This window comes from Nannobrachium achirus, assembly GCF_963921795.1.
Source record: "Nannobrachium achirus genome assembly, chromosome: 12".
In the NCBI taxonomy this organism is placed as follows: Eukaryota; Metazoa; Chordata; class Actinopteri; order Myctophiformes; family Myctophidae; genus Nannobrachium; species Nannobrachium achirus.
The window spans coordinates 39488549-39516010 of NC_137832.1; the positions used below are offsets into that span (position 1 = coordinate 39488549).

General features: G+C 44.1%; 2 protein-coding genes across 3 annotated transcripts in view; both read left to right on the forward strand.

Moving 5' to 3' along the window:
* dock8 (dedicator of cytokinesis 8) overlaps positions 1-2593 on the forward strand; it is an 82561-nt gene extending 79968 nt beyond the window's left edge. For both annotated transcript variants that reach the window (XM_080739456.1, XM_080739457.1), the window contains one exon: positions 828-2593. In XM_080739456.1, coding sequence (XP_080595582.1) covers positions 828-879 — 52 coding nt within the window. In that variant the 3' untranslated portion in view covers positions 880-2593. The remainder of the gene's footprint in view (positions 1-827) is intronic.
* Positions 2594-4989: 2396 nt separating this feature from the next.
* aopep (aminopeptidase O (putative)) overlaps positions 4990-27462 on the forward strand; it is a 132446-nt gene continuing 109973 nt past the window's right edge. Inside the window, exons 1-6 of the mRNA XM_080738633.1 lie at positions 4990-5002; positions 6869-7803; positions 8619-8788; positions 9563-9809; positions 10762-10966; positions 11161-11285. Coding sequence (XP_080594759.1) covers positions 4994-5002; positions 6869-7803; positions 8619-8788; positions 9563-9809; positions 10762-10966; positions 11161-11285 — 1691 coding nt within the window. The 5' untranslated portion in view covers positions 4990-4993. The remainder of the gene's footprint in view (positions 5003-6868; positions 7804-8618; positions 8789-9562; positions 9810-10761; positions 10967-11160; positions 11286-27462) is intronic.

A 27462-nucleotide genomic window follows, 5' to 3' on the forward strand; every position in this document is an offset into this window, starting at 1 on the left:
TAATGGGAATTGCAAAAACTCACATTCAAGTATTTTTCTCTCGTAAACCATAGGAGCTACAGTTTCAAACCTCGGAGAGGAGATTCATAATGATTTTAAGAAAGAATCCAAAAATAATTACATCACTCGGCCTCATGGTGGCGCTATAACGGGCCACTTTGCGTTTTGCCCCGTAACTCTTGAACCGTAGATCGGAAAATTAAAAATCTTTTTTCCCTGGATTCCTTGGGTCAAGACGCATCTCCCCATATAGGCCACGCCCATTTGCGCCAGGATAGATTTTCCGCCATCTTGAATTTTCTCCAAAACACTTTTTGCACCTTTTCCTACATATTTTCTTCAAATGTCACAAAAATCGGTACACATGATCCTGGGTGACCAGAGAGGTGCTACACACACACACACACACACACACACACACACACACACACACAGCTCCACTTCGAACAGAGGTTCGATTTTTTAATTGAACCCTGCTTTTTCCAAAAGGCTGTCACCAAATAGAGGGATTTTTGATAAAGTCCGATATCTGGCTTTATGTCCGTCATCCACGCCATGTTACTTTCAATCAATCTCAGAGCAGTTGTAATGCATGTCTGTTTTGGTCTGACATGACATGTGAGGATTTATTTTATCTTGCTGTCATATTGTGCTCCTACTTCACCGTGAAAAACCTGATCTAAACGCTCCCCATCCCTGCTCTCTCTCTCTGTGCCTGTCTCCTTTTTACCGACTCCACCTCCTCTCTTCACGCCTAATCTTTTGTTTATGTCTCTCTGCTCTTCCTGCCTCCTCCTCCTCTGTACCTCTCCACCCCCACCCCAAAGGGATTCCTTCAAACGCTTGAGTTTCCGCAGAACTCAAGAGGAAAACTCCTGAGATGCGCCGGCTCATCTGAACAAGTGCTGCAGAAAGGAAAGGGAGGATGTCACACAGCAGAGACGGGGGGAAAAAAGATAAGATGAAAGAGGAGAGGACAGAAGAAAAGAAAGGGACGGCTCGCTGTAGATGCCCTTGCATTGCTGTGTGGGGTTGAGCAGTACAAACGTGTCTGTCCGCAACAACACAATCTAGTTTCTAAGCCCACATTCTCTAGTTTTCCATTTCTTTTTTTCTTTTCTTTTTTTAAGGGTGCTGTGTTTTGCTTTATTCTCGTGTTTTTCCTTTTTTCATTCTTACTCAGTTGTTTGTCATAGGAAGTGAATGAGGAAGTGGGATAAGGACATTACCTAACAGCAGGGATGGAGATTGTGAACGCAGTGTAGCTTATTCAAAAATGTCAGTGTACCGTTTCTGTTCTTGCTTCTATTTGTGTTGACTTTTGGGATGACTTCAAGTCCTGATAATGCTGCAAACTTACCCTCTACACAGCAAAATCCCTAACCGAGGATTTTACTGGGTACCTGTAGGTGGGTTGGATGAGGTTGAGAATAGAGGTCCTTGCTGGCCCAGGGACTCGTGTGCCAATGATGCCAGTTCTGTGTGTCTGTGTGTGTGCGAGCACATGAACGCACCTAAGCAAAGCAGGCTTATGTCAATGTGTGCACTCAGAAATGTGAAAAATAAATGTGTGTATGCGCATTTGAATAGTATTTTGGGAATATGCATATGTTTTTATTGTGTGCTGAAGCGATTTTGTACTAAATAGTTTATGTCAAATGAGTCTGTTGTGCATTCAAGGGCTTCTGAGCATCCACCCCTCTCAGTGCCTCTGGATGGTATGTGCCACTCAGCGCAGCAATGCTATGGATGGAGGATTTCACTGTAAAAATAGATAGATACAACCAATTCCTGCTTTGATTTCCATACTTGATGTTATTGTTTTTGTTAGAAACTATCTTGTGTAGATATTAGCAGAGTTTTAACTTATTAAAAGTGAACCAAAACAATTTCATTGAAGTCAGATATGGAATTGGTAATGGTACATAACGTAGCTGTATGTTTATAAATGAGGCTTATTTTAAAATCCACATGATAATATATATATATATATAATGATGGTAATAAATTAGATAATTACAAAGAAAATGTTTACAAACCTTTTGAGAGATTATTTTGCATTTTATTCTATGGAAAAGACATTTTTTAGATCAATGGCAATAATCATTTTATATCACCATGAATCTTGCGTCACAGTGATGCAGGTCTCGATAACTTCTGAGTAACGTTGTACATATAGCAGTGGTGTCTTAATAGATTGTAAATAAATTAGTTGTTAGGATATTTTAGACCTAGTGCCAAATTTAAACCCTTCTTTGTTTACTAACCAGAGCTGTGAGTTCATCATCATATTGTGCTTTCAGCATACATTCCCAGATAGAAAGCTCTCTACTTGGCAGTACATGTCTCATTGCATTCCATTTAGTTTTCTGTTATAGCCTTAAACTGAGGCCATGTGGCCGTTTTCTCCATCTAATACAAATGTATAGACAATTGGTAACTATGTTTGTTATAAGTGGCATTCAAGCACTGGAAACTGTACATTTTTCCTGTTATTTCCTTTATGCTAACATGCATTGTATGTGGAATTGTAATTCCTTTTCATGCACAAAATGTCAAGGTCACGCACCTAAATAAAACTTAATATATACAAGTGTTGTGTTGTGCAAATTCATCAACTCAAAGCAAGTTTTTAAAGACTTACGGAAATTATAGCCTATTGTATTACATAATCCATAAGTTCCTATAGCACTAATCAATCAATACTATGAAAGTGGCAGACTGTACTTGCACATGATCTAATGATACTTAGAGGAACATTTAATATATTTTCAACATCCATCACTACAGTATGTTGGTATATTTCTGTCTGCTCAGTGGACAGTGTATTATTAGTTAACACAGTCATAGAACATGCAGGACTGTGTTGCAGTGGTGGAAAATTTACTTTTTAAAGGTATCAATACTGCAATGTAGAACTACTCGGTTACAGTAGCAGTCTGGAATTACCAAAAGTAAAATTACTTATTCAGAATGTCCCATTTTCAAATGTTTAAAAATCTTTTGAAAATAGCAGATCTACAAGCTCACAGTGCATTGCGCGCATTGTGAGCTTGTAGATTGGCAATTTTCAAATGGTGTTTTTGTAATGATAATAAATCTACAAAGTAACTTAAGTTTTCAGATAAATGCAGGCCTAGTGGAGCAAAAGTACAGATGTAGTGGAGTAGAAGTAAGAGTATTGGACATATATTGCAGACAGTCAAGTGTAAAAATACCTAAAAATTGTACAACTCAAGAGTAAATGTAGTTACTTAACTAGAAGAAGTGCTCTTCCGAGCACATGTCTCCACCAGGCCACGCGTCCTGGTGGTGCTATAATAGGCAAATGTAAAAAGGGTGGCATGTGTTCTTCACCAATCTTAGACCTTTCATGGCGCCACCATGAGGCTGATTTGAACATTTTGTAGTGTAATTTCTTCCTTGGCCTTTTGCGAATGTGCGTGCACAATTTCATTACAATTGCACGCTGTGTTTGATTTGAGGCATTTTGTTCGAAACGGATAATCCTGCAAAGTTTGGAGGCCAATCCTAGCCAATAAGGATGGAATATTTAATACGGGTCAGATCCGTCTTGATCATATGACTGTAGAGATACTGTGTACTGATTTGTGTTAATTGTGGGTAAAATCTGAAGGAGTAATATCCAAAAATGTGTCTTACATAAGTCGGCCTCCTGGTGGCGCTATAAAAGGCTGATGTGAAAAATGCAAGGAAATGTTTTTTCCTTGGCCTATAGGGAGTGCACTTACAAAGTTTGAAACTGATCGGTGGAGTTATAGGTAAAACCACAAATTGGCCTGTTATAGTGCCACCATGAGGCTGATTTAAATTTTTTGAACTGGCATTTCTTCCTCGGCCTAGTGGGAATGTGTGTGTGCGATTTCATGTTAATTGCACTCTGCGTTTGTGATTTGAGGCATTTTGTCCAAAACCAATCTTACAAACTTTGAAAGCCAATCTCAGCCAATCAGGATAGCATATGGACAATCAGACAGATCCATGTCGATCACAAGACTGTAGAGATACTGTCTACCGATTTGCGTGATTTTTGGACAAAATCTGTAGGAGTACTGGCCAAAAGGTAGTTTTGCACAAATTGGCCTCCTGGTGGCGCTAGAACAGGCCCATTTGAAAAATGTGGGGCAGAGGTTCTTAATTGGCATCCAGGGAGTGCGCTTAAAAGTTTGAAACTGATCGGTGGAGTTATAGGTAAAACCACGAATCGGCCTGTTATAGCGCCACCATGAGGCTGATTTCTGAAATTTGATGTGGCATTTCTTCCTCGTCCTAGTGGGAACGTGTGTGCGCGATTGCGTGATAATTGCGCTCTGCGTTTGTGATTTGAGGCATTTTGTCCAAAATGGACCAATCTTACAAACTTTGAAAGCCAATATCAGCCAATCAGGATGGAATATGGACAATCAGACAGATCCGTGTCGATCACATGACTGTAGAGATACTGTCTACCGATTTGCGTGATTTTTGGACAAAATCTGTAGGAATAGTGTACAGAAATGTGTTTTGCAAACATCGGCCTCATGGTGGCGCTAGAACAGGGCCATCTGAAAAATGTGGGGCAGAGGTTCTGAATTGGCATCCAGGGAGAGTGTGTGCTCATTTTGGCAGCGACCGGGCCAACAGTGCCAGAGATTAGCTGGTAACAAACTCGGAGGACGGACGGACGGACGCACGGACGGACGGACGCACGCACGCACGGACAGGGGCGAAAACATACTCTCCCTCAGCCTTCAGCTGGTGGAGACAATTACAACACTGTGTGTGTGTGTGTGTGTGTGTGTGTGTGTGTGTGTGTGTGTGTGTGTGTGTGTGTGTGTGTGTGTGTGAGTGAGTGAGACTGTCCATTTATTATTTTGTCCTTAAAAGACTACAAGCACTGCCGTCGCTTAAATATGACGACATAGATGTTTGGCCAATGAGCTGTCTCGTGCAGTTCCTTGTGTTTTCCTAGGAAGTAGTAGATGCATGCTGGATGCTGCAGGTCGGTACATTTCATTCACAGTCTCACTCTCACTCTCTGTACTGTATGTACCCTAGTCTGAGCGGTGCAGTGCTGTCATAATGCATTATTTTAAGTTGCGTGTTGTTGTCATTTCAAGCGTTCCACTTCCAATACATTTATTGTTTGTAGCGGTACCGTATACGGACAGAGTGGGGCTTAGAATAAACAAAAGTCTTGGATGTGATTTGCTGATGACAGCTATAGAGCTATAGAGGCTTGATTTCACTTCGGGGATTAATAAAATATTTCTATTCTTTCGCTTGCGTCGCATTCTTGCTCAATACTTCAGAACCCCCCCATGTTAAGCAGTGGTTCTCAAACTTTTTCTTGTTTTGAAACTTAAAGTCCGCGGACCCCCATTTGAAAATATATATGCCAACAATATAAATTGGGGTCCCAGTCCACTGTCCACAGATAGAAATACCATTAAATGGGAATCCATAGCACAATAATGCATGTCAAACTGGGGGTCCTTGAAATTAAAATGATTGAGAATCATAGAGCCGTAAAATTCTTCTCTTATGGGGGTCCCTCAGGTAATGGGTCCATTTGGTTCCATTTACAATCTCAGAGTTACACAATACCCACCCATATAAGGGTCCATTTGGTTCTTAACTATCATTTAGCTGGGGACCCCCTGGAACTCCCTCAAGGACCCCTGAGGGTCCCCAGACCACACTTTGAGAACCATTCATGTAAAGCATCTATAAATCAGCATGATTCACAACCCAGTTTAAAGGCTTACCGTTTTGACATCATGATAAACGGCACTTCTATATGCAAGAAGACTTAAAGCCAAACGCCAGTGTGGTGCTACTCATCTTTGAAAGTTTATGACTTCAGCAATTATTTCTTTGCTCTGAAAGTCTTTTAAAAGGAAGCTTTTAATCTTCTTTGATAAGGTGGGTATAAGTAAATGCTGTCAGGAGCATTCATCTTTCTTGTCCAGTATGTACCTTTGCTTTGCCAGCCAGGCAAGTTGCTACCTGTGCTGCCTTTAAGCACACAGCCATTAACCTGCTCCTACAGGACTCAACATTAAAAGAGCTTTACTTAGATGAGTCAGCTATAGGCCACAGGCTCTAGATAATAACCTTTATCTATAACATTCTTAAGGTGTTGTACCACCAAGCGAGCCCATACCAGCCCCGCTGCCGATTCCCACCACCTTGAACACGCCAAATACAGTTAACAGTGGTCTTGTTTTGGACCTGTCTGGTGAAGGAGGGTGATATAAGCTTCTCTGTCTCTGCCTGTAGCTCTGTAGATTATCCCATGTTTTTGTGTGATCAAATGTGTTTTTTATGGCTTCAGTGCTACACAGAGAAAACTCTGAGGAATTCTGGCTGTAAATGGTAATTGCACCTTTTTCTTGCCAAGCTTCCTTCACGCCCGGAGCATTCTAAATGGAGGGATTGTGACAGTAAATGCGTCCATAGCAGACCTTTAATATAGGATACTGCGTGCAGTTAGCTGTTCCGGGCAGTGCGCTGAGGCGTGTTGGTACTACCTCTTCATAAACACTTGTGAAAATGGGATTGTGAAACTTGTTTTCCTGTTTGTGCGCTCTGGAGGAATGTGTCAACAAATGGAGTTTGACACTTACGCTAGAGTTTACACTGAGCATACGGACACGAGAGATTTGGTTCCTTCACACTGCACTGCCATAACACACACTCAGACTGAACTACTTTGGCCTGAAGAGAAGGCTATATAAGATAAGCAGTGATGGTCCAGTTTGAAGACTAGAATGATATACTGTACACACTACACACAGAGTCCGTGCCTTTAGTACCGTGTAGAAGTGTGTTTACTATTAAAGTCATTTAGTTTTTACCCTATTAGTGTGACATGGAGCCTGATGTGGACCTCGACCCGAATAAAGATGACCTTCCACTCAGAGCCAACACCAGCCACATATTGGTCAGACACTATGTACTGGACGTGACCATTCACTTCAACAGAAAGGTCATCAGTGGCAGTATTGTTCTGTTCCTGGAACCTGTTGCTGGTCCTGGAGCATCGGTTAGCCCTGGGAGAAGAACTGAAGGCGAGGATACTTACAAGACTCCAGCAGAGGCTTGGCGTATTACTGGAGATGTGGGTGAAACTAGTGCCAAGTTTAAGGATGAGGCTGTGGCTGCATTACACAATTATACGAAGGATGAGGCTACGGTTGGATGTGGTGTGGTGGCTGCAACTGCAGAGGAGGAAGGAGAAAAAACAAGTAACAGCGAAGAGGCTGTGGGCGTGAGTTGGGCAGCTGCAGACATGGCCAGGACAAAATGTCAGTCTCTGTCTGATGTCGGCAAGGCTCACAATGTGCCACAGTCTGCGATCCCACCACCACACGCCAATGCGTCCTGGGAGAGCACCAGCGATGGTGACTTCACCTTGGTGCTGGACTGCTGTGACCTCACCGTGTCAAACGTTGAGGCGTTGGACATTACCTCTGTGCCAGCCATGTCCAGCCTCGCAGAGGAGGTCAAATGTCAGGGCTCGGGGCTCAGCACAACGGGCCAATCAGCAGCCCTGATTCAGAAACTGGTCTCCATCCCCTCTGGTCAATGGAGGGAGCAGCACCGGCTGTTCTCCCAGTGTAGCCGAGCCCCTGCTTCCCAGGGTGGGGGAACCCTGCTGTTCCATACAGACCGCTGGAGTCTGCAGGTGAGGAAGAGGGGGGCGGGGACACCTCAGGACTTCCCCCGTGCTCTGAGGATCTGCTATGAAACGAGGCCAGAGGGAGGCTCTGTCACGTGGACCAGAGATCAGGACAACAGGTGGGTCAGGAAGGGAATGAGAGAAAATGCACAAACAAGCTAATAGTCATTGTCGGGTAGAACTAGAAACCTTGTATGTCCGAAGCCTTCCCTTTTTTGTTATTTTAAAAACTATTTAAAATAGTTAAAATAGATGGTTGTGATGCGAGGCTTCGTGTCACTGTCCTTTTAGATCTGCTATTTTCACTAGTATTGTGCAACAGCCTTGTATGATAAAGCGGGGCTTTACTTTACGAAAAAAAACGTGACGTGCCCAACAGTGACGAAATGGTATGGTATTCACCCTTTGTTAGCCTTCTGGTTGGTGCCTGACTGACCAACCAGCAAGCTCTGTCTGCCTTGTCCCGCCCTGGTTCTGCCTTTTTTATCTTGAATTTGCTAAAACATAATAATAAACAATAAAAACATTTAAAAACATGCTGAGTCTGCCACTGAGCAGCTCCATTTTGCTGAAACCAAGTTTGAAATTAGAATTGAACACACAATAACAATTAAAACACAAGCAACTGAATTAAAATGGTAGTGGATGGAGTGTCCCACCGAGTGTCCACCAAGACACAGCAGCCAATGGGTGTGAAGAGGGGCGGGACAACAGGCGGGACTTGACAAAGGGTGAATTGGCTTACCAGTCCGTACTGAAAATGTATAGTTTGTATAAGTGCACCATGCGTGGAATATTAAAATGATCAAAAGTACATTTTGCTATCAAGCCGTCACTGTTCATTTTCTGTGTGCAATGCATGATGCGAGTGTTTATTTGTTCATCCTTTGAGCACTGAAACTTGTTTATAGTTTACCCTTGTTTGGCCCCACAGGGTGTGTGTTTACAATGCGGGGTCCCCCATCAACAACCGAGCCCTCTTCGCATGCCAGGAGCCGCCTGTTGCCATGTCAACGTGGCAGGCCAGGGTCCGGGCCCCCAGCGAGTGTGTGGTTCTGATGAGTGGGGAGAACCAGGCCATGCCCACTGAGGAAGAAGACACAGGTACTGTGGGCAGGGGCGTCACAAGGGGGGGAAAAGTGGGACTGAGTTACTAGGGCCCAAGGTGGAGGGGCCTTAATTATTTTATGCTTTAACTATTGAAAAATAGCAGATATACAATCGCGCTGCGAGCTTGTAGATCTGCTATTTTTGAAAAGTCGTGAAAATGTGTGCAAATCTTTGAATGTATTTTTTAAGCGAACATTTGTAACCTACATTTTGATTCTGGAGGGTCCCTGGAACTAAATATTTTGAGATGGGGGTCCGTGGCCAAATACATATCATTTTGGGGGTCCTTCACATGAAAAGGTTTGAGCACCACTGACATTGAAACATAGGTTTAAAAAAAAAAAGGATTAGATTATTATTATTTTTTTCAAAAATAGCAGATCTACAAGCTCGTAGCGCGGCACTCGGTGCCGCGCTGTGAGCTTTTGTATCTGCTATTTTTCAGTAGTTAAAGCACAAAATAATGCTAAATAATTGGTTCCCAGTCTAAATGGGTTAAACCCCCTCCCCCTATGAAGAACATTCATGGGGGGCCCACAGTGAATCCTTGTACCCAGGGCCCAGAATTTGGTGCGACACCCCTGTGTGCCCACATGCCTCTAGTCTAGAGTAATTAAAGTTTTGATTGAATATTCTCTGCAGATGTATTCTGGCATGCCAGTATGTTAGTGTAATGGTTTTTGTTTGTTTGTTTCTTCACTCTGAACAAAGTTTCTCTCAATTTTCTTTTTTTCCTTTCCTCTCCTCCCTTCTCCAATGCATCCACAGGTCTCTTAATGTGGGACTACTACGTCACTATGCCCATGCCCGCCTCCACCTTTACCTTGGCAGTGGGCTATTGGCACCAGGCCACGGCGGAATTTACCACTGCCGTTGAGAGTTGGACGAGTGGCAGAATGGAGTGTGGGGAGACGGCCAAAGCTGGGCCTGGGTCAGAGACTGTGGCCGGGCCTGCGGCTGGAGCTGGGAGCTCCACCAGTGAAGTAATAAAGTGCTCTACTCTCCAGACTGGCAGGTATTTTATTATTTTTCCTGTGTTCGTTTCCTCTGTTCTTCTCGTAAGGCTGCCGCCTCTCTCCAGTGTGTCCTTAACCCAAGGCTGGCCCTGCAGCCGTCTATGGCATGAACATTCCCTTTCACAACGCCAACAATGGAGCAGGTGAATTACTGTAGGGGCAGTGGGTAGCACTTAATCAAGGGCCTCAGTAACTTTTGTTTTGTGTGGCACGAACCCCTCTGAGCAGGACAGTCTGCATAACAGCATAAAATGATGCCAACATCCTGCTTGTGGTACAAAGCCAGGAGACAATAAACGTTGCAATAAAATAAAGTAGCTCAGACACAGATACAGGATATACTGTGGCGTACGGCCGGGGACACCAGCACCCAGGGCTAAGGGTGGAATGGAGTTTGCCTGGACTGGTGTGTGGCTATGGGCAGGGCCGGGTTGGTCTGGGGTCTCCCTCGCCACTGCCCAGCAGCCTGGCAGGTCTTCCTCTGGGTTTCCAGTAATCGTCCTACTCCTCCCCTCATGGTTTTCCTCCAGGAGCAGCCCAGCCGTAGCCTGCTGCCGGCCCCAGGCATCTCCAGCTACAAGGACAGCCTTTATTTTCAGTGAATGGCTGGAAGGAAACTTGGAACCAGCTCCGAACCCCTGGAAGGGCTCTTATACTGGCGATGGAGTTAATGCTGGATATTGGATTTTTAGAGTCAATGAGATTGAATGTCTGCGCCTCCAATATTTTTGGGCTCTCTGTGCTGTTTGCCCTTGTGACGTATATATTCAGCATTTCCACTCCTGTCGTTTCCATGCCCCGCACGGAGACAGGACACATTGTGCTATATTGGGTTCCAGCCTACTGTATAGCCCTGTATATCCTTTTTAAAATGTATTAATTCTTCTTTATTAACCTTGGTTTTAAATGTTCCTTCCCATTTCCTTTTCCTTCTTTACCTGCTGTGCACAGCGGAGACCAGACGAGCTCGAGCCCGGTGTTCTGTGACTCTGAGTCTGAGGGGCACTCTGTGGCCTGTTTCTCAGGCACGGTTGATGAGAGCGTCTCCTGTTCCCATGACGACTATCCTTGCCGATTCACAGAGCCGTCGGCGTGGGCCCAACGAGTGGTGCCACACCGTGTGTTTGCCCCCCACTGTCTGCTACAGAAGGCCCAGGTAGAAGGCTCTGGCAGGGATTCTGTAATTTTTATTTGAATAGAAGTACAATGGCTCATTCTTAGCCAAGCTGGCTCATTTTCAATTGCATCTGGGCAGGACGGTAAAGCCAGTCTGCCGTTTATTAACGAAAAAATACATTGGAGAGCCTTGAAAATATGAACGGTGTGCCATCATTTCTTTCTGTTTCACAGATGGGGGTCCTCTCTCTGCTACCTCAGTGTTTGGCCGCGGCCCATGCTGTCCTGGGTGTTCATCCCTTCCCCCGCCTCGACGTCCTCATTGTCCCAGCAGGATTCTCCAGCCTTGGCATGGCCAGGTAATTGTGACTGGGTCTGCAGAGGAAGGGCGGACAGAGGATTGCTGGCTGTGAACTTGGGCAGTGACATATTTATGTGGTGGAATGTTTGGGTTGCTGTCAAGCTGCCATCGCTGTCATACTTGACATCACACATCTCACATCACTCTGTCTCCCTGCCTCAGCCTCCTCGGTGGAATTGTGGCGGAGTAGAATTCTGTTATGCACCAAATGCAAGAGGTCAACTGTAACCTCCTTCACACTATTTAACACTGTCCCAATTGACCACTCTGCCGTAATGATGAAACCTCTCTTTAAAATTGATCCTCGATACTTGTTGGCCTCAAGCTACGTGTAGAGGTGTTAACCAATAACACGGAGGCTGCCGGTTCATTCCCTTGCGCAGAAAGATGTATGCATTAATCTGTGCTGTAACTGGAGGGTTGAGGACATTGACCTTGAGCAAGGTATTAAACCACAAAGTGATTGTATTTCCTCCTCTCTTTACATCACTTTATTCCCATCTTTTCCCTCATCCCATTTCATACCCCCAACCCCTTCTGTTCCTTTCCTCAGCTGTCAAACTCTGCATGTTCTCACCTCATCCCATTTCCCACTGACCCCAAAACCCCTAACCCCAAAGTCCTGACCCTCCTGATGCGAGAGCAGGCTAAAACCCTCAGGCTGGGCACAGCCTCTCTGACACAGTCAATGGCCTGCTGTGTTATGTTGTTTACCAGCAGTGGTTTCAGGTGGTCTGCAAGCTCACTGCCTCACTGCGTGCGTGCGTGCGTGCGTGCGTGCGTGCGTGTCGGAGTGAAGAAGGGTGATGCTTTGGAGAAAAGCCACAGGCTGACAGATTCTACAACCTCACCCTGCCGCCACCTCTCTGGCTTCTTTCCTCTCCATGGCTGTTGTGTTTACTGGTTTCCATTATGTCTCAATGGTCTGTACTCCATTCAGCATTTCTTCTTTTTAACGATATATTTGGGGGCTTTGCCGCCTTTATTGATAGTACATAGTGGAGACAGACACGAAATGGGGAGAGTGTTTGTATGAGCTCGGCAACATCAGCTGCACTGCAGCAGCCACCCAGCGGTACTGTTGTGCAGCCTTGAAATGAATGGACAGGAATTTAACATTGTTCCTCTAGTTCAGGGGTCTTCAATGTTTTCAGGAAATTAACTCATGAAGGGCACCACTCACTTTACACTAGGTGTGATTTTGTTTTTCAAACTTTATTGAGTCAAAACAAGACAATACCTCATTAAGTACATTTCCTCGCGTTAACAGTCATTTTGACCCGAAACATTTTCTTGTGCATACTGTAAGTAAAAATCACACCCAGTATGAAGTGAGCGGTTAATTTCATTAAGTGTCCCGCGAACCTTGGCCAATGTGAGATAGGGTGAGTCATACGTACAAAGAGACGCGTGACAAACAGATAAAGTCAGATGTAGGAGTGGTTAGCGCCGCTCAGAGACCCTTCACCTATACAAAAAAGGGAATTAAAACAACTAAATTAATTTCATTCATGTATCCATATACACATCCTTTATGAGGGAACATATACAATCAATATATACTTAATACAAAAAACAATAAAACAAAATAACACTAGGTCTTTATTTCTGTTTTCTTTTCTTTAGTTTTTCCTGCCATCTGTCCACCCTGGGTGGTTCCAAGCCTTTCCAACCTCTTGTTATTTGTTTGAGAGCTGTAATTCTTAAAATCCAAAAGACAAATTATTCTTCCCTCTGTTAACTTTTGGGATGTGTTCCCAACCATTATTATTATTTAAATACCCATTGAATGTCTTAATGAAAAGCCTTACCCATTTAAGCCCTGTTACCAATATGTAATTTCCCCCCCAAAGGCAATCTACTGTATAAGCAACTGTTGTAAACGTGTACCCGTTTTGAAGTTGTTTTTGCAATTTTCTCTTTTGACTTGCCCAAAATGGGGACACCAGGTTGAAAGTGATTAATGGATGCCACAGCTCAGTGCCTCACATACTCACTGGCACACCCATACAAAAACACCACTTTCTCTCTTTTAACTTAAGCTATATTTTTTCTCAGGGAATGAAGTTTTGTATTTTTTGTCTGCACTATAATGAACGTCAGCTGGCCTGCTTTAGTCAGATGTGACTGAAAGCCGGCCAGCAACTGTAAGACTGAAGTTAAAATTGGACATTGAACCAAAGTATAGAGCCACAATGTCTGGTCTTTTTTACTCTGTGCTGATAAAGTAAACTGTCTGTTGGGGTGGTCAGTGAACAGTGTCCCAGTGTCTGTGGTCTGTCTCCAACCACAGACTCTCTCTCTCTCTCTCTCTCTCTCTCTCTCTCTCTCTCTCTCTCTCTCTCTCTCTCTCTCTCTCTCTCTCTCTCTCTTACTCTCCCTCCCTTAGCTTTGCTGCCTCTCTGGTTTGGTTTCCCAGACAGGATATGAGGTCATAACTGAATATGCAGTCTACGTGAAGCTCTGATGTCATCTGCTCAGAGGGGCCTGGATCAGTGAAATTGTGACGGACACAAGGTGACAAGAGGGTCAATGGTCTGGACTCTGGAGCTGGTTCTAAACTTAGCATACAGTATGTATATGTGACACAACTGGACCCTCGACACAGAGCCATCTTTGACGGACAAGAGGTCTTTACCCTATGTCTTTTGATTTTGAAAACCTTTCTCGCTCCTTTATTTATCTTGAATGGCCGTCAAGTGCTGACACAGAGGGGCTGTTCTCCTGTGGTTGTCACTTGACGGATGTTTTCCTTGCCTTATGGGGATAGCTCCCTCCCAGCAGTGCTTGGACCTCTAGCTTGGCTGCAGAAACGCTAGTTAGCAACAGATGACAGATGAGATTTAGGGCCTTCATTAAGGCCACAGAAAGCACCTGTAGCGAATCCCTATTTAACTTTGCACGGGTCTCAACTCCCTGTGTCAACTCACCGCACCCCTACTCGATGCGGGTGGCTTGGTCTCGTAGGGCTTCAGACTTAACCACAAGCCCACGCCACATGAATGAGGAGGGGGGAGTTGAAGCACACTGGAACTGTAGATTGAGATGGAGATGAGAGGGAGGGAGATGGGAGAGGGTACAGGCCGCCTGACTGGCCAGAGGACCCCCAGGATGTGGGAGAGGATGTGTGGATTATTCCCAGCAACAAAAGCCATTAGCCTCTGGAAGGACTTCAGAGGCCGTCGCTATTTAATCTGCAGATTGGGAAGTATATGTGGGCCCCAGTCGCTTGGGGCCAGGCCAAGCACAGCTTTTGTGCACTGCCCCTGTGGAAACAGCAGGGGTGGGTGGGGTTAAGGGCAAAGGAGGGGGGGGGGGGGGGGCACAAAGTTTTTGTAGCGTGATCCAGAGAAAGGGAGGATTCGGGGTGGCGTGAAGTTTTTGTACAAGATACGAGGGAGGGAGGGCAGGAAACCGAAGATTAAGAAGTCAAGTCAGGGCAGGCCTGGACTCGAGGACTATGCCACGTACGCTTGTGTGCCCACAAGCCTTTCTCATTTACACGCACTAAAGACACTCCAAGGCCCTTTCTCTTCAAGCCTCGACAGCTACCCAATATTAGTCTGTCTGTCTGACTCTGCATAACACATTTTAATTTATTTTCAGAGAAAAGACGATAGTGTTCATGGAAGATTTGCCAGAGGTTTCTTTTCTTTTTCCTTTTTTTTTTTTTTTAAACAAAATATTTTCAGCGGACACATATCTCAGCACCAGGCCAGATACTGTTTGAATAACTAGACCGGTGCTGATAAACGATATTGTATTTCCTATCTTACCGCCTGTTTAGCAGACTAGCCCCTGACCTCCTTTTCCTGCTGGACCACTTGCCTGTCTGTCTTGTCTGTCTGTCACCATGGTAAAGCTGTCATGGTAAATGGAATGGAATGTGGCGGTAGCAGCATGTGGCCTATCCCTGACGCTACCGGTGCGTCTTTCAGATGGGGAGGGGGGCACGTAGATGAGGTGTAGGGGCTGATGGAGTGACTCTACATGGAGGGGAGGATGATGACAAAGTGGCCAAGTAGAGGCTTTTAGATGAGGGAGTGAAAAGGGAAGGTATGTGTGAAAGGGTTTGCCGTCAAGAGAGTACAACGGGGGGCTGGGGACCACCTCCTTCAGCCCGTATAAAACAGCTCATTGTCTTGAGCGGGTGAAGGACATGGGAATGTAGTAAAGTGTAATGCACCAGAGTTGTTATGGTCAGACCCCCCGCAGCATCTCTAACATATGTATCACGTGTATAAGTGTGTGTACTTGGATGCCTGGTGAAAAAAAAAAAAAAAAGAATAGTGAGTGTTTACTTTCGGTTTTTTCTTTTTTTTTTTGGGGGGGGGGGGGGGGGGGGGGGGGGTTACGTCATTCGGCTCCGACAGGAAGGGCACAGCATTTCCTCCCACGCTTTGAAGCCGATATCTTGCGTGTCCCAAAGAGCTGCGTCTCGGCAGGACATAGCTGAGATCGCTCCCCTCGCCACGTGGCCAACTAAAGGCATTCCCAAGACACGTTATATGTGGTTGTAGTTTTTAAGAACGAAATGACAAAGTGTTGAAACAGGCCTTTCTGTATTGGGGGGGGGGGGGGGGGGGGGTTTGAAGGGAGTTTGAAGGGAGTGTGATGATCATGCGTTACGGATTTGTTCTTCCACAGCCCTAGTCAGTCAATCGCACCGAAGCAAGAAGAGGAATTTGTCTGACGCACAATTCTTACAACAATAGGCTCGGTACTGTATGTTTGAGTGTGCTGGGATGATGTCAGAGAATTCACGTTTGTTTTTCTGAAGATATATTGCCTGCGGTGAAGTACACGATAACGAAAGCTAGCTAATAGAAGATAAGATTCAGAATGTGATGGTGTTTAGGCTCTCCCGAGGTTGTAGCTTCAACTGAGCTCCATCAGCGTCTTTGTTGTGGCTTCTGTTTGTTTTTACAAGAGAACAGAACCTCCTTACTGTGCACTTGATGGCAGGCACTGATAAACACGCTTACGCACACATTCACTTTTTGCACAGCAAACAAATACACAGACATTTTTGCTGTGCAGCATGTCACATAGAGCAATGGTTCTCAACCTTTTCAGGCCGCGACCCCCAAAATAATCATATTTTAACTGGGGACCCCCACCCCGATGAGCACTAAGAGTTGACGTATCACATGTTGTATAACATGGTTGCGAGGCGTTGTGAGCATGTAGATCTGCTATTTTCACAATATCTGCCTCTAATATTTGACAATTTGGCCAATGTTTAACTTGTCATTTTAGCTGTATTAAAAAGTCCTTAAATTGTCACTTTAGAAATGTGCATATACCCTCTATACACTTAAATCTTATGTTGGTTTGTTTACTGTTGAGAGAGAAAACAACGTTTCATCTTCAACTAATCATCTGGGGACCCCCCAAAATAATTTGGAGACCTCTCTGGGGGTCCCGACCCACTGGTTGAGAACCACTGACATAGAGAGAGCTCTCACACTGGAAAATCCTGAGTGCAAATACAACTTAGAACAGGGGTCTTCAATGTTTTCAGGCCAAGGACCCCTTAGTTGAGAGAGAGAGATAAAGCAGGGTCCCCCCCCCCCCCCCCCACTTACCTTTTCAGAGATTCCATAGTTCTATTGTTTGACAGCACAATCATCAGTGTATTTTAGATTCATCTCAATTTGTTTTTTCAGATATTTAACCACTTGAACCGTCAATATTAATAAACTTGACCTTTCACTCTGTACATAGTCTGCTCTTTTCCCCCTCTACACCAAACCCCTTTGCCTCACAACGCTTTGCTTTGCAAATACAATTACTTTGTTATCCAAATTATGTCTATCTCCAGAAGCGTTGGTTTGACCTGACATGATCTTTCTCGCTTTCCTTATTCATTCCATCTCAACGAGGGATGAGAGTGGAGCAGTGGAATGAAGACAGAGGACATGATATGAGATATGAGATGCTATCGGGTCAAATCATCTATTCGTGTCCCCCTTCCCCCATATTTGTGGATCTCGGACTTCATGTGACGTTGTTCATCTATGAAAGTTAAATATTTCAAGAAGTGTAATGTGAAGAAAAGATTGTTTGGTGCTGATCAGTCCAGCGGTTTTGCAAGATTAGATCCAGACAGACAGACAGACACACACATAGTATACCCTGTCCATAGACAGTAGGGGTGTAACGGTACATTTAATAGCGATACGATACGCATTATTTACGATACATGGTTTACATTATACATGGACAATATTGGTTCATTCATGGCGATACGATACGATTCGATTCAATGATTTAAAATCGATTATAGTAACTATTTAGCAAAGAAATTAAATCTGTGTGAAACATGTCAATAGTGCATGTTTTTAAGGGAAAATCTATTATTATGGATATAAATAAATAAGTATATAAACAATGTGATTCTCTAGCAAATACATGGACATTATATTTTCAATACAGATGGACAAACCCGCACCTTGACATGAACAGTAGCTATATGGAATAGAAAGGTAATTAAACCCCTCTTTTTGTCTCCACCAGCCGAAGGCATGGTGGAGAGTATGTTTTCGCCCCTGTCCGTCCGTCCGTGCGTGCAAGCGTCCGTGCGTCCTCCAGTTAGTTACCAGCTAATCTCCGGCGCCGTTGGCCCGGTCGCGGCCAAAATGAGCACACACCTTCCCTGGATGCCAATTCAGAACCTCTGCCCCACATTTTTCAAATAGCCCTGTTCTAGCCCCAACATGAGGCCGATGTTTGCAAAACACATTTCTGTACACTACTCTTAGAGATTTTGTCCACAAATCCTACAAATAGGTAAACAGTATCTCTACAGTCATGTGATCAACATGGATCTGTCCCATTTTCCATATTCCATCCTGATTGGCTACAATTGGCTTCCAAAGTTTGCAGGATTGCTTTTTAACAAAAAGACTCAAATCATGAACAGCGTGCAATCTTGGTGAAATTGGGCGCGCACACTCCCACTAGGCCAAGGAAGAAATGCCACTTCAAATTTCTCAAATCAACCTCATGGTGGCGCTATAACAGGGCAATTTGTGTTTTTACCTTTAACTCCACCGATAAGTGGAAAACTTTGTATGCAGACTCCCTAGAGGCTAAGGATAAACCTTTGCCCTGCATTTTTCACATTTGCCTTTTATAGCGCCACCAGGAGGACAACTTATGTAAAACGCATTCTTTGCTATTACTCCATCAGATTTTCTCCAACAATCATGGACATCAGTACACAGTATCTCTATATGTGTGATCAAGTCTGATCCATCTGATATTTCATATTCCATCCTTATTGGCTAATATTGGCTTCCAAAGTTTGCAGGATTGCTCAGTTTTTGAACAAAATGCCTCAAATCATCAACGCAGCTTGCGATTGCTGTGAAATTTGCCAAATATATTCCCACTATGTCAAGGAACAAATGCTACGCTTTTCACATTGGCCTGTTATAGCGCCACAGCAGGTAGACTTTAGCAAAACACATTTTTGGAACACAATGCCTCAAATCATGCATGCAGCGTCCGATTGCCATGAAAGGTCTAATATTGGCCTATTATAGCACCACCAGGACGCCTGGCCTGGTGGAGACCTGTGCTCGGAAGAGCACTGCTTTAGTTAATTTTTCTTCTTAAAATTGCTAAATGCAAGGCGCAAATACTTAGTTTCTATACAATCAAGGATTTGCACTGCAAAACGATTCGATACCGATTATCTGCATTGTAAAACGATACGATACCAAGCCAAACAACGACATTTTGCTTTTGCATATCGATATAGTAGATCATTGCCAATTAAAATCGATTTTTCGATTCAGTTACTATATCGTTACACCCCAAATAGACAGCTAACCTCCTGCAGAGCCACACTGTAAAGATGCTAATAATGAATCAGGTTGTTAGTATGCAGCACGGGCCAACTGGAGCTCTGTATAGCTGCCACAGACAGACAGCAGGCAGGCTGGGGAGCCCTCCTGACCTCTCCTGAGTGGTGCTAGAGGATGATTTTCAGCTTGAATTCAGTCGAGTGCATAGTTTGTTTATGGGCGAGCAGGAAGCTACAGTACGGTGGCCACTGTGGTCCCTGTGGAGAGGAAGTGGGGAGCTGGAGAGGGGGGCCGGGGTCTTCTTGCAGCATGGCCTCCCTCTGGAGTTCACCGCTGCAAGATCAGCCAACCACACCAACTTAGATTTACCGTACCATTTATTGCAATGATATTACCATTTGTGCAATGTTATTGCATTTAGTTTGGCGGTGAAGCTCTGCTGTGATCATACAGATTATCTGCTCGAACATGAGACATAATCTGATATCACAACCCCCCCCCCCCAAGAGCAAAGCATGATATACAGATTACATGCACATAACATTGAACCTTCAGTTGCATGATTTAAGATATCACATATCATAATCCATAGAACAGAGGGCTTATGAGAATTAGCTTGTAGCCAATGAGAATGAACATGAGGTGACAGACTGCTCTGTGGGAGGTTGAATGAATGAAGAGGGGGTCCAGGGAGATAGCAACAACCACATTGTGCCTCTCCTTATATAAAAGAACTTCTGCGGGCTAAATTTGTTTAAAGTGTTAATTTTACTCTGATGCTGTACAACATGTACACTGTCAGAGTTACAAATGGATAAATGAACATTGAACACTGAGGATTTTACTGTGTAATGGGCCAGCAAAACAAGGCTCAGATAGCTGCTCCTTAACATCTATGGTGGTGGCAGTGCAATATCAGAGCCAACCATGAAATAAACGATGAATAAACGGATACATAAGACGTTTTTTGATCCTCATTTCATCTCCCTCCCTTTAAGCCCCATTCCCTGCAACGGTTGTCCATTTTCTGATTCCTCCAGCTCTCTCTATCGCTCCTCTGTCGATCAGCACCCCCCCCCCCCCCCCCCCCCCAAACCAACCTTTTCTCTTCATTTCTTCTCTCAGTCCTCCCACTCCTCCTCCTCCTCCCCTCTGATGTCTCGGTGGATTACTTCCCTTTCTTCTCCCCTCGCCGATGTGATGTGTGGAGTAACACTAGAAGTGTGCGACAGAGACCTGCTCTTTCAGTAGTGAGTGGGGTGGGCAGGGTGGTGGCTGGTGGCTGGGTGGATGGGGGGTCCTCTGGCATGGGAGACAGCTGTTAATCAAATAGTCAAGGATGAGGTATTTCTTTCTTCCTTCCTTTCTCTCTTTCGCCCTCTCTTTCTCTCTCTCTTTCTGAGCTGCACAAAAGAGACCATGGCCCGTCGCAGAAAGCCCCGCTCTGCATGCCTGCGCCCGGACAGTGGGAGAAGGAGTGTCGCATTTTTTAAAGCTACTGCAAATACATGAGAGATTTTCTTAGGAGACTACATTTCTTCTCCGCTGTCTTGTTTCTTTTGCAGACCCCCCCCCCCCCCCACCACCTGTGGTACTTGACCCACCACCACCATCAATAATATACCTCCACCGGAATTCGTTCTTCCTCTCTCCTCAACCTCCGCCCTCTTTTTGCTTCTTCAAACAACATGTCCCTGTGTGTGCTCTGAAGAAGATAGCCAAGGCCACTTTAGTGAGTGGCGTTGTTATTGCTGGAGCATTCCTCTATGCCAGGGGTCTTCAACAGGGGGTCCGGGACCCCCAGGCAGTCCTCAGAGTTACTACAGGGGGTCCTCCAAATGTTTGTGTGATAGAAGCTTTTTTTTCTCTCCTTTTTGATATTAACTACTTGAACCCTAGCGTCCATATTCTGAGAACTTTAGCCAAAAATAGCAGATCTACAAGCTCACAACACCTCGCCCTACGAGGCGCTGTGAGCTTGTAGACAAGATTAGCTTGTAGATCGGCTATTTTTGGCAAAGAGCTTTGGAGGGGGAAAAGAGCAGACTAAGTACAGTGAAAAGTCAAGTTTATTAAGTATTGACGGTTCAAGTGGTTAAATATCTGAAAACCCACATTAACATGAATCCAAAATAATACTGATGATCGTGCTGTAAAACATTGAAACTACATGGAATCTATGATAAGGTTGTGGGGGTCTCTGCTTCATCTCTCTCTCTCAACTAAGGGGTCCTTGGCCTGAAAACGTTGAAGACCCCTGCTCTATGTTGATCTGGGGCCTCTCGAGTTCCTTGTGCTATCTGTGGTGTAAAGATATATACTACTATCTCTCTCCTAGCTTATCCACGCTGACATTGTTTTGCCTTGCCTTTAAAGTGCAGGTGCCATGATTTTCCCCTCTATAAAACATGATTATCTACTATTATGATTATACTAGGAGGAAGAATGTTTCCAAAAAAGTGTACAGAAAGAGTTAAAATTATGTTTTTATGTGGCCACACCCACCAGTTCATTGGTATGCGTGGTGGGTGGTGACCCAGCTGAAGTTAGCCATACCCACGTGTGTGGTAATTAGGGGAGGGGTTGATTCTATGATGTAATAAGTATGGGTGTTTTTGGAACGGCACGTCTGACCCAGCAGGTGGCATCCTCCAGCTAAAAACCCAAATAAAAAGAGAATGCATAATTTCTCATAACAACCACACCAGGGGGTCTAATGAAGTACTGTCAACCTCCTAGACACATGAAAACCAGAAAAAGTACAAAACTATGGCACCACCATTGTTCCCACTGCTTGATGTTACGGACGGGTTATAGTAGTTGTCGTCGTGGTGCATAGTGTTGCTGTCAGGTGAAATCTTTGTACAAAGCCCTTCCCTTTTCAGGATAAAAAAACAGTGTTCCAAGTGTTCCATGGTGACTTAACTACTTTCACTTTCATGCCACTGGTCCTGGCCCTATTTTGGGCATCTCTTTATAGGCAAAATGTTTCAAGAGCAGTGAAATGAAGCCAGAGGACATGATATTGGAGATGCTTGCGGGTGATGCTTCACCCAAATCCTCCACATTTGACCCCACCTCTCCCCCCAAAAGTTTATTTCTTTATTATATTTTCTAGGAAGAAAATCCGAAATAGAACATAATTATGTGACATTTTGTGAGCTTGTGGATTGGGTATTATTACAACTTTTGCACGACACTGGCATCCAACAAAGTATAAAATATAATATTCATTTATGAAAAAAAAAAAACATAAAAAGAGGAAGTATAGGGATATAAAGTTTATGCCCAACAGCGAGGATAAACATTAGCAGCCAGCTGTACTCTGGTAAACTGAAGCAATAAGCCACAAGAGGCATGTGGTTACCTGATATTTTATAACGGCTGAGAGGCGTGGTGAGACACGAGGCAATATGGCAACATAAAGAAATCATTGACATGTATCAATTAAAACTGTTCTATTTCACTGATAATTCACTACAAGGTCTGCAAGAAAGTAGTTCCCAGCTCCAAGAAAGTAGTTCCCAGCTACAAGAAAGTAGTTCCCATCTTTTTTGCCAACAACACGGGTGCAGATAATTGGTGCACTGTGGAACACTGTGGAAAGAAATAACACACCTGACCTGGGTTTGATATAAACTGATTCAAGTTGTGGATTATAGTCTCATATACCATAGCAAATAAAGGGAAACCAGACAATCAGAACTAGCCGTTTTAGAATACATATTGCACTGCTGCCAGTCTTCGCTTCACAAGAGAATTGGAGACAATTAATTAAACACCAGCATCCGCATTTATTACTATTATTAATATTATTATTATTTTTCTTTTTTCTCCTCTTTTTTTTTTTTTTTTTTTTGTCTTTTTAAAAAAAAAACATGTGTACAGTGGTATGTGGCCTACATCACATCACGTCATTATGTCATGTTCACTTAAGTCCAATAATTATGTCTAATAATCATGTCTAATAATAATTATGTCTAATCATGTTCAAATGTGTTATGTACAGTATGTCTTATGGTAATAGAAAAGGGAATCATGCATTGTGGGAATTTTGTACTGGTATAGGGTAGGGTAGGGGTTTTTGATAACTATGCATTTTGTAATAGTGTTGTAATGATTTTAAAGCAATATTTTGTAACATGGATGAAATGTTTAAAAGTAAAAAAAAAAAAAAAAAAAAAAAAAAGAGATTGTATCCTTCCAAAAGTTGCCAGTCGGTTCAAAACACGTTTGTGATTGTGACTGGTGTATTGTGAGTGATCAGGTGTTGGCTGTGAAGCGTGCTCTGACGCAAAGGTTGCTGGTAGCAGCTGGCATATAGTGCAGCGTTTAACACTAAAACCAGCACACCAGTGCCATAACTCTGGATTACAGGCAAGATAGGCCTGTCACTGTGCACACCCATTCTACTAATGGATGAGTCCACAACTCCCATTCCACAGTGTGACCGATAGGTCCATTGTATTGTAGTGGGGACGCTGCTGGTGTTGTGTGTCTTTTGTGTGTGTGTGTGTGTGTGTGTGTGTGTGTGTGTGTGTGTGTGTGTGTGTGTGTGTGTGTGTGTGTGTGTGTGTGTGTGTGTGTGTGTGTGTGTGTGTGTGTGTGTGTGTGTGTGTGTGTGTGTGTGTGTGTGTGTGTGTGTGTGTGTGTGTGTTTATGATAGAGGAACCAAGAAGCTGAGGGTAATTTCATTTGTACGGGCAAAGCCAGACGGTTTAATGTCCGTGGGACCTCTGCGCTGAACCGGTCAAAATGAGACATTTGAAACAAAGTGCTGTGAAATGCTCGGTAGTAATGCTTCCGATGTCTGGCTTTGCTTTTAGCCTTGGGGAGAGGGAGCTTGACTAGGTCCTGGTGAGCGCAGTAAAATCCTGAGTGTTGATTCAACTCTTGAGTGTATGGATCGACCCTTTCCAGTCTTATACACTCTCTAGGTTAAATAAACACTCCGATTTTTACAGTAAAATGTTGCCAAGTTCGCACTGCACTGGCTCTGATAAATTACAGGTTGTGCCTCAGCCTTGCTATGTCTATGTACATTTGCAAAATATTATGATATTCTAACACAGTAGCACATTAACAACTCCATTGAGCAGTGGTTCTCAAAGGGGCCTTTTCCACCAAAAGAACCTTGATTCAAGAACCAGTTCCGTTCAACTTTCTTGGAACCTTGGTTCGTTCTTGCGAACCGGCCGCGAATCGGCTTGCGTTTCCACCACATTGAACCAGAGCCATTGTCCCCCAGTTCAGATGGTGGTTCACTGGAAAAAACAAGGATTTTGTGGTTCCCGTTCCGAACCAACTTTTACGGTTTCGGAACCAACTCGGTTCTCGGTGGAAAAGCTCACCTCTGGTTCATCCCATAGGCGGGAGAAAGAACCCGAAGCCGTTCTTTGCTGGTTGAAAAGCGCCCAAAGTGGGGTCTAAACCAGCAGGGTTCTTTGAGGAGGTTCCAAATACGGGTCTGTAACTCTGAGGCCCCTTTTCCACCGGGGTTGAACCAGTTCAGTTATTTTTTCCTCGCCTAATATTGAACCAGTTAAGAGTGTTTCCACTGAAAATGAATTGGTTCAGAACCCTAAAAGTTGGTTCAGAACTGGAACCAAAAAATGGTTGGCGGTTCCGTGAACGCACCAAGGTTCCAAGAATCTAGAACGGAACCAGTTCTAGAACCAATTGGTCTTTTGGTGGAAAAGGGGGCCTCTGAGAGTGTACAAACTGGACCCATACGGGTCCATTCTGTTCCATTTCCATTGAAAGCATGCGTTAACACTTTGCCGTCCGAAATAGAATGGTGGTTGGTAGATTAGCCGTGAAATTTCTATTATTGTATTGTGATCTGAGACATAATATTATGTTTATAAACATGAGCCCGCCGCCCCTCCTTCTTGGACAGCGCCGTTGTTTTTTCTTTTTTTTCCCCCCCCAGGTCATTAGCTCACCGTGATTTTCTCGATCTCCGTTGGGATAGAGTGGTGGTTTTGGCCGAGCATCGATCTCCCCGTGCGTTTCGCGTGCGCGATCCGCGCGCATAACGATCCATGCATATAGTCCAGGAGTGACTGAACAGTCGATGTGTCCACTTTGGATAGCCTAGCACCTAGCACTCCAGCTCTGCTAGTGCTAACGTCCAAACAACAAGTGGGTGGGAGGAAGGAAGGCTGAAGAAAGAAACGCCATGAGAGTCACTTCTGTTCATGTCAGAGCAGCCACGAGCCACCGATGGACGAGCGGTGACTAGGGAAGGTTAGACGATCGCCGATTTTCGGATGAAAATCATTTATTTCGGTAAATACGGGAAAGTACGGGAAAAGACGATTGGCTGCCCCTCCCCCCCTAGGAAGTCCGATATAGTACGGTTTTAATATTAAGGGGCTCCCCGTGGCTTGGAAAGGGTTAACAACACCTGTAATTTTCTCAATTCTGGTGGCTTTAGGAACCTGTTGTTCAACTGTTGTATATTTTGTCTTTCTACCACATCTCTTTGGCCGGCTTTACACTGCCACTGACATCTAGCCTGAATCAGATCTGAGTCACATCAAAAGTGGAATCCGATTTTTTTTAAATAGTCTAAATAGTCTGAAAAACCACATCCAGAGGTGGTTTCAAATCCGATCCATATCGGATCTGAGGACATCTGTCTCAGTCTGAAAGCAGTAACTACATCCACCCCATTGAGTTATACGCAAGTCACATGCAAGTCACATCAAACTGTCCAAACGTCACTTGCTTGCGCGACCCGAGCGCAGCTGTAATGACGTCATTACAGAGCGCGAGTATTTACTATTTGATTACAGCGCACTGAGCACATGAGAAAAACAAGAGAGAAGAGAGAAAACACGTGAGCTAAACAGATAAAACCAGAGAGAAGAGCGAAACACAAGAGTAAAGAAAAGAAGAGAGAAAAACAATATTGTAACGTGTGTTTACTATGGTCTATTATGTCGCATTTCCTGAACGTAATCAACTAGTGTCGACATAGTGATGCAACGTCATGACGCCTACGTCGTTACCACGGTAACCAAAGCAGATATGTCGCCGCAGGGCAGCTTTGGGCTGACGCTGTCTGAACGCACAGATCAGATCTGTGTCACTTGCAAATGCTGTGTGAAAAGTCAGGCCAAAAGATCAGATTTGAGAACCAATTCGGATTTGGGCTGGATTTGACTGCAGTCTAAATCCGGCCTTAGAATAGGCTTCTGAATCCCTCAGTTCTTGACCTTATGTCGGCGGCAACAGTCCCAGGTGTTCTGAAGGTGATCTGTATCTCAGGTGTTTACTGTGAACACCTTTTAACCCACACTGACAGCATGTACAGTACATCAGCAGGCGGGCTGGTTCAACACTTTCATTATTATATGGACTTCTTTTATTATTCATTTATTTCTGATTAACAACTTAACTGTTGCACCCCCACACTCTGGTTCCCATTCTGACAGTCCAATCTCTCCCACCTCCAGTCCGTGCCACGTGTCAGAATGATTCTAATATAGCCCAGAGCCACTCTACGGTATTTAATGACCGCAGTTTCCATCTCCTCTGTCTCTGTCGGCTCTTCTGCGTTACATAACAGAAGAATTAGTCCATGGTATTGCCCTACAGACAAAGACGTGACTACGATGACGAATGTAATAGAGCCGTCTGTCCCATCTCTTCTCATTGACGCTCTAAAGAGAGCGTTGCTTGAGTGCCGTGTGGTGAGTGACGGGTTTTACATGCAAATGGCTATAGGGAGACAGGAATGTGGCTCGTGTCAAATAAATAGCATCTTGACACACCTCCCCTAGGCTGATTGTCAGTGGCTTGTTAGGGCCAGCTCAACATACAGAACTATACACGGTATTGGCATTATACCAACGTGTATACAGTACACCACTGGTTACTATACACGGTATTGGCATTGTACCAACATGAATACTGCATACAGTACACCACTGGTTCCCAGACAGTGGATCGGGACCCATTTGTGTGTCGCAGACACATTTTAGTGGGTCTGTTAATTTGTTTCCTGCATTTTGTTTTTAATTATTATTTCAAAACATTTTCAAAAAACATTCCTAAAAAAGAAAAACTTTTTTTCATGAATTAAAAACATTTTTTTTCGTTTTTTTTTCATAATTTCATGAAGAAATCAAAGAAAAAGAAAAATTTCCATGAATTAGAAAACAAATGTTTAAGAAGTAGTGAAAACTGCCGATCTACAAGCTATTTTCACTAGTTTGGGTCCCGGGCAAATTTCTAATTTCTCTTTTGGGTCACAAGCTAAAAGGTTTTGGAACCACTACAGTACACTTGCTTTTTAACCCTTTTTTTAGCTGTGTAATATAGGTGATCACCATGTGCTTTTGAAACCACATC